The sequence below is a fragment of the Ursus americanus genome, chromosome 1 (assembly GCF_024610735.1).
Source record: "Ursus americanus isolate L20-20 chromosome 1, mUrsAme1.1.p, whole genome shotgun sequence".
Lineage (NCBI taxonomy): Eukaryota > Metazoa > Chordata > Mammalia > Carnivora > Ursidae > Ursus > Ursus americanus.
This window is the reverse complement of record NC_142127.1, coordinates 89,342,646-89,349,208: the sequence shown is the minus strand read 5'-3', so window position 1 is coordinate 89,349,208 and position 6,563 is coordinate 89,342,646. Positions and strand designations below refer to the sequence as shown.

At 51.9% G+C, this 6,563-nt stretch overlaps 1 protein-coding gene across 2 annotated transcripts; it reads left to right on the top strand.

Annotated features, from left to right (window-relative positions):
• Positions 1–6,328, top strand: RNF25 (ring finger protein 25). 2 transcript variants are annotated; one of them, XM_087863456.1, is made up of 10 exons: positions 1–128; positions 2,435–2,509; positions 2,756–2,858; positions 2,949–3,016; positions 3,109–3,178; positions 4,330–4,401; positions 4,499–4,642; positions 5,002–5,091; positions 5,378–5,512; positions 5,715–6,328. In XM_087863456.1, the coding sequence occupies exons 1-10, from the start codon at positions 88–90 to the stop codon at positions 6,291–6,293; spliced, it is 1,377 nt and encodes a 458-aa protein (XP_087719582.1). In that variant the 5' UTR covers positions 1–87; the 3' UTR covers positions 6,294–6,328. The 2 variants fall into 2 exon arrangements, with proteins under 2 accessions (XP_087719582.1, XP_045633473.1); XM_045777517.2 differs by having other exon boundaries at positions 4,999–5,091; positions 5,715–6,327.
• Positions 6,329–6,563: the final 235 nt, after the last annotated feature.

Genomic DNA, 6,563 nt, shown 5'->3' with positions numbered 1-6,563 from the left:
AGCCTCCATGCCTCCCTCCCTCCTTTAACTTGCCGCCCCTGACTTCCCCGAGAGTATTTCCGGTTCCGGCTGTGGGCCGGAGAAGACATGGCGGCGTCTGCGTCGGCGTCTGCAGGGGAGGAGGACTGGTAACTTTGGGGGCATGGGCTTTGGCTGGCCGCCTGGATCCTGTCCGGGGGAGTTAGTAGTGGCCGCGGATGGTCCATACGGCGGGCTTGTGGGGCGGAGCGAGGGAAAAGGGATGACAGAGACGCTGACATGTCTTCTAAGAGAGCTTCTGTACTGGGAGCCCGAGGGTGGAGGGGCACTGATCTGATGGGAGAGGAGGCCGGATCTGCGCCGGCCGGGCCAGCTCGGGCTGCGCCTTCTCTGGCTCGATCCCCTCTTCTCCGGCCTCACTTGTCCCTTTCTCCTGAAGTGGATTTGCTCAGGGTCCCGGAGGATGCCTGCTTAACAGCTCTCCTCACCTCCCTTTCACCTCCTGGAACCGATGTCCTCCAGCCCCCTTTCCCCTTGGATCAAACTATTTCCGCCGAGGCTTTCCTCAGCCGTCTCCCTCCCCGACGGCACTAATGAGGACTATTGTCTGAATAAAGCTTTACACCTCACAAAAAGCTCTCCTAGTCCTTCTCTGAAGCATTCTCAACAAGAGACCAAAACCTGGAAGGACTCTGGGATTGGAAATAGGATAAATGTGGGTTCACTCCATATTTTATTAGCGTGTGATGCTGACCAGGCCACCTAGGCTCTGTGAGTCAGTGTCCTCAGATGTAAAAAAGTGGGTGTGGCATCTACCTCAGAATAGTTGAGAGGATCACGGTGGATTTGTAACATAAAAGCCTACTTTTTGTAACCAAGGTTAGGGTTGAGGGGACTAGATGAGGCCTGAAGAGGTACATCGATTGCTAAAAAGTACATAGTTATGACGAGGAATCGAGGTTATCTGACTCCGATGAATCTTATGTTTTTAGTACTAGGACATTATAGAATCCCCCTGCCGGCCCCTCCTTTTTGTCACCACCTTACCATCATCCCATTCCATACCTCACATCCAGGGCCCAAGTCACAGGTAGGGTGGGTGAAGTATTGAAGTGCCTGTTGATGGAGGTTAGGCCTCAGTGTTTTATTGATTCAGGGAGCCCAGCCAGTGTTGGCCTTTTTGAGACCATCTAGTCTCATGTTTTCACCTTGTTCAGGGGAACTTTTAAGATTCTGAGGAGACACTTTGAGCCATGGAGAGGGCAGTAGTGATTGCACAGCTAGCTTGTGGTGCTCTGAGACTCCCACACTTATGTCAACCAAAACTACTCCACAGTTTTCCATTTTATATTTTGAGGTGTCTAAGACTTAAAAAAAAAATTTGAGAACCAGTAATATATGGGCCATGCTAGGGCAGTCCTGCTCTTGTTAAAGAAAGAACAGTGACTATAAGAAAGGAAACCAAGCATGTGTCTTTACATGCATTACCTGGGTAGAGCTGTAGACTCAGCCTATCACTAATCTTCAATGGCTGTTTCTATAATTAAACATGTGTGTCCTCTCATTTACATCAGGACCACCAGATCCTGACCTAAACACGTTGATCTAGATCAACTAGATAGCAAGGGTGATAAATGCATTGAATACTAATTATATCCTTCCTTCTTTCCTTTTAAGGGAGAAGGTTATATACAAATAGGAGAAAAGAGAATATAGACTAGCTACTATGGCCAAGATATTATTAGGTACTTTACATAAACAACTTTTTATCCTCACACTAACCCTAGAGAGTAGGTGGTATTATCTATATATGGTAGACAGTGTGACTCAACCTCGGAGAGATACTTACTCAGATCATGTAGCTGGTAAGTGATTGGTACCTATTACTCCAAAGCTGGTGGTTCTTCTACTACATCACGGCCTTTATACCACCTCGGTCTCTTTTTCTGTTCAGATTGGTATCTCCTTTGAGTAGGCTTAGGGCAACTGATACTGGCAGTATGTGTAGACACTGGGATCCACGTGAATAATGGTGTAGGGAAAGCCAGGAGTGGTATCGGTAACCTTGATGTGAATCAATGGACATCTGATTTCTGGGTCAGAGAGATGGCCAACCAGCAACACGATGGAAGTTAAACAGGGAGTCAGGAAACCTGGCTCTGGTTCTAGTTCTGCCTCTGTTAAACTTTGATATTTGAGCTAGTCATTTCACCTTCCTGAGAATCCCATTTCCTCATCTGTTGACAAAAATGGCCCCTTAAACTCTGATTCCCATGCTTCCTACCTGGCCACTTGACAACTTAAGAAAACATACTTCCCCCATTTTTATGGAGGTTAGCACGAGCATGCACTCAGGCACATTGCCAGTTTTCTATAAAGCCAGCCCTCACGGGCTCTAGCAGGCTTTAACGGGGAGACCTATAATGGTGAGTCAATCTCCCCCCTGTCTCTCTAGGGTACTTCCCTCTGAAGTCGAGGTGTTAGAGTCTATCTATCTGGATGAACTACAGGTGGTTAAAGGAAACGGCAGGTACGTATTCAACTAGAGGTGGGCAGGAGTCCCCTTAGTAACGAGAGGATTCCACGCAGAATCCGTGAGCCTTGATTCAGAGAAAATGCTGTTCTCATGGAGACAAAGACGACTCCTTTAATCGCCCCCATAAGAAAGAGTCCAGTGCTCACTTCCTCCACCCCCTTTACTGTCTCACCCCCATCTTCCCTGGGCCTCAAACTTGTGCCGGGTCACATCCCTGGTCCCCACTTCATCCCCCCACAGATCTTCACCGTGGGAGATCTACATCACCTTGCACCCTGCCACCGCGGAAGACCAGGATTCACAGTATGTGTGCTTCACTCTGGTGCTTCAGGTCCCAGCACAGGTGAGGCCTCTGCTTTGTGGCAGCAAAGGGAGGAAGGGGAGAGGCCCTAGGGTGGAGTGCTTTAGCAGTAATGTTATTTTCTCCCACTAGTACCCCAATGAGGTGCCACAGATCTCTATCCGTAACCCCCGAGGACTGTCAGATGAACAGATCCACAAGTAAGTTGGGCTGGTCAGAGCAGGGGAAATGGGATACAGCTCGTCTGGTGAGGGGAGGGGGCAGGACTAATGTTTGCTTTGCCCTTTTCCAGGATTTCACAGGCACTGAACCACGTGGCCAACGCTGGGCTGGGTACTGCCATGCTGTATGAACTCATCGAGGTAAGAGGTGTGCTAGCTCAGGAAGCTGTGAGAGCCTTTTCTCTCAAGGGAGGTAGTGGGCCTAGAATCTTACATCTGGAGTCATTCATTTAGTTCTTGTTTAGGTGAGGCCTAAATCCAAAAAGAAAAGATTTTCGTCTGTTTCCAAGAATTCCCCTCAGAAGATAGTTCTATAGCTTCCCCAAGTGGCCTATGCTAGTATCTTGAAAAGGACTTTTTCTTTTTAATAAAACTTGGATATTCTTAATTCCATTCCAGTGCATTCTCTTGGCACTGCAACCAAAAGTAGCCAGAGATAGGAACCTTGCCTAGAGGGTTTCGCCACGAATGAACATTTGAAGGCTTGCCTGCCTTTGGAGCAGACTAAGAAAAAAAGTCCTGGTTCCTTTACTCAAGAGTTTCTCCCCTAATGAAGTTAACAACCCACAGGGACCACCCTGAGCTACAAGTTCACATACACAGATAACTTCTGTTGCTTGAGATTAAACGCACGCAATGAAGTACAGTCTTGTTTTCCTCAACTTTAAGTTTGGAAGAAAAATGTTCAGAAAAGAATGAAGGTGGGCGGCCTGGCGTCAGAGTGGGCTTAGACCACTGTAGTGCTTCTGAGGCCAGCCTCCACAACGCAGCTTTGAGCTCCGTGGAATTCCAGAGTATTCGCTATTCAAACAGCAGTGCACATGAGTTAGTTCTTAGCCCAGCTCGATGCCTTTGAGTTCTCTGTTGGGGTTGTCCAGCCTTGACTTTTTCTGAAAGCTGGCTCCAAGAACAGACTTTTTGGGGGAGTGATAATTGGGGGGGGGGGGGGGCTAACCAAGGAAGGCGTCCCAGAAGATAGGAGTGTCAACAGAACATTTGGTTCTCTCCGGGTGTATTATTTTCATTCCTGAGATGTATTAAAGGTGATTGAATGCGTGGAAAAACAATGAAATTGGATTTTGCAGCTGGGTAGATGTGGCGGGAGGGGCAGGGACATGGAGGATTGATTCCAGGCAGAGGGAGCCTCTCCAAGACAGAAACGTGTGAACACAAAGTACCACACTGGCTTGGTAGGACGTGGTCCTGCAGTCCCTCCTGGGAATGGTGGACAGGCTTTGTTCACAGTTCTTGCCCCTGCCTCCCTGTTTGAACAGTGTCTTCTCTCCTCTCAGAAAGGGAAGGAAATCCTCACAGACAACAACATCCCCCATGGCCAGTGTGTCATCTGCCTCTATGGTTTCCAGGTGGGTTTCTCTCTTGGGACCTGAGGTCAGCTTGGGACGGGCAGTGGAGGGCTCACGAGAGCTCTGACGCCATACCCTATGTCCGTCCTCCCTTCAGGAGAAGGAGGCCTTTACCAAAACACCGTGTTACCACTACTTCCACTGCCACTGCCTCGCTCGGTACATCCAGCACATGGAGCGCGAGCTGCAGGCTCAAGGCCAGGAGCAGGAGCAGGAGCGGCAGCATGCCGCAACCAAGCAGGTCAGCTCGCCGGGCCCTGCGCTCACCCTGCGCTCACCCCGGACTCACACCCTTTTCTGTCCCTCTGTGGCAGTGACTCTTCACCTTCTTAGGGTCACAGATACCTTTGAGATTAACAAAAGCTCATCTCTGTCCAGAAAAAGGGGCGTTCTTATATACCCATATACACATTGCATGCAGTTTCAGAGTTCCCAGACCTCTAGGGAGGCAGCCCCTGCCCTGTCCTGCTTCCCTGCTGAACCGTATGCCAGGGCCCTCCGTCCCCGCCCTGTGCGGATTAGGCTGGCTGACGGGGTTGGGCAGCTGGTGAGCACCAGCGCTGGGAAGCAGGGCTGTGATCTCTCCTCTATTTTTAGAAGACAGTCGGTGTGCAGTGTCCGGTATGCAGAGAGCCCCTCGTGTATGATCTTGCCTCACTGAAAGCAGCCCCCGAACCCCAGCAGCCCATGGTAAGGGGGACTCCCTTCTCATCTGAGCCAGGAATAGGGGCATTCTCCAAGGCGGGAGGGATGGCATCTTGTCAGCCTCGAATGGGATCTCTGGAATTGGGCTTCCCCTGCCTGGGACCTCTCTGCAGAGCTGCAGCCCCCACTAGGCTAAGGATTTAGGAGCCCAAATCTGAGGGACAAACCCGAGAACCTCATGCAGATCTCCTGAGGCAGTCCTGAAAGAGCAGGGGTTCGAGTCTGCCTTCTCTCTACTTTTTCCCGGGTCCTTCTGCTCCCTCCCCTCCAGGAGCTCTACCAGCCCAACGCGGAGAGCTTGCGCCAACAAGAAGAGCGCAGGCGGCTCTACCAGAGGCAGCAGGAGCGGGGAGGCATCATTGACCTTGAGGCGGAGCGGAACCGGTACTTCATCAGCCTCCAGCAGGTGAGGGAAAGCTTTCTCACTCCCCCCTTACTGCCACCTACCTTCCCACCAGCACCCCTCTGCCATGGCCCTAGGGTGAGCTTCGTTCTACCGTTGAGGTTACAGGCTGATGGTGGTCAGCCGCAGTAGTGAGCGAGGGGCCTGCACTTCCCTGCTGTAGGGAACTACATCTCCCTCACTGCATCTACTCACTTCTTTCTAGCCTCCTGCCCCTGTGGAGCCTGAGTCGGCTACAGATGCCTCCAGAGGATCCCACCCGCCCACTGCCCTTGCCACAGAACTGTCCACCTCATCAGCTGCCCAGCCCCACCTGTCGGCTCCTCTGCCTGTGGCCTCCCAGTACACGTGTGAGAAGATTCCGGGGCCTGGGCCAAATCAGCAAAGGTTGGGCGAGACCCAGAAAGCTATGCTAGATCCCCCCCGGGCCAATCGAGGCGCCTGGAAACAGCCTGAACGGAGGCACCTAAAGGGAGGGGAGTGCCATGCCCACAAAGGTACCAGTGACACCCAGGAACTGCCACCTCCTGAGGGGCCCCTCAAGGAGCCCATGGACCTAAAGCCAGAACCCTGTAGCCAAGGGGTTGAAGGTCCCCCCCAAGAGAAGGGCCCTGGCAACTGGCAGGGTCCCCCACCCCGCAGGACTCGGGACTGTGCTCGCTGGGAGCGCTCCAAGGGTCGGACACCGGGTTCTTCCTACCCCCGCCTGCCTCGGGGTCGGGGAGCCTATCGTCCTGGTACTCGAAGGGAGCCCCTGAGCCTGGAATCTGAGGATGGTTCCTAGCGGTACTGTGGGGGGCAGGGATTTGGGGGGGCAGGGGGGGCAATAAAGAGATTTGGCCTTGTTTGGCTTTCTTTGCTTAGTGGCACCTGGCCTGTACAGTAGGGCTCTTTCTGAATTTCTAGCAAGACTGGAGCGTGGCAGAACAGCCCCAACTTTGCTCTGAAGTCCCATTTTCCCAAGAGATCAGGGTCTGAATAAAGGCAGGTCTGACATCTCAGCTCGTGTGCTGGGTTTCAGGAAAACTGGTAGATGCCAACATTTCAGCAGAAC

Coding starts and splice junctions, on each gene's coding strand:
- RNF25 (XM_045777517.2), top strand. CDS start 88: ATGGCGGCGTCTGCGTCGGCGTCTGCAGGGGAGGAGGACTG. Junction 129..2,434: donor TCTGCAGGGGAGGAGGACTG/GTAACTTTGGGG, acceptor CTGTCTCTCTAG/GGTACTTCCCTCTGAAGTCG. Junction 2,510..2,755: donor GTGGTTAAAGGAAACGGCAG/GTACGTATTCAA, acceptor ATCCCCCCACAG/ATCTTCACCGTGGGAGATCT.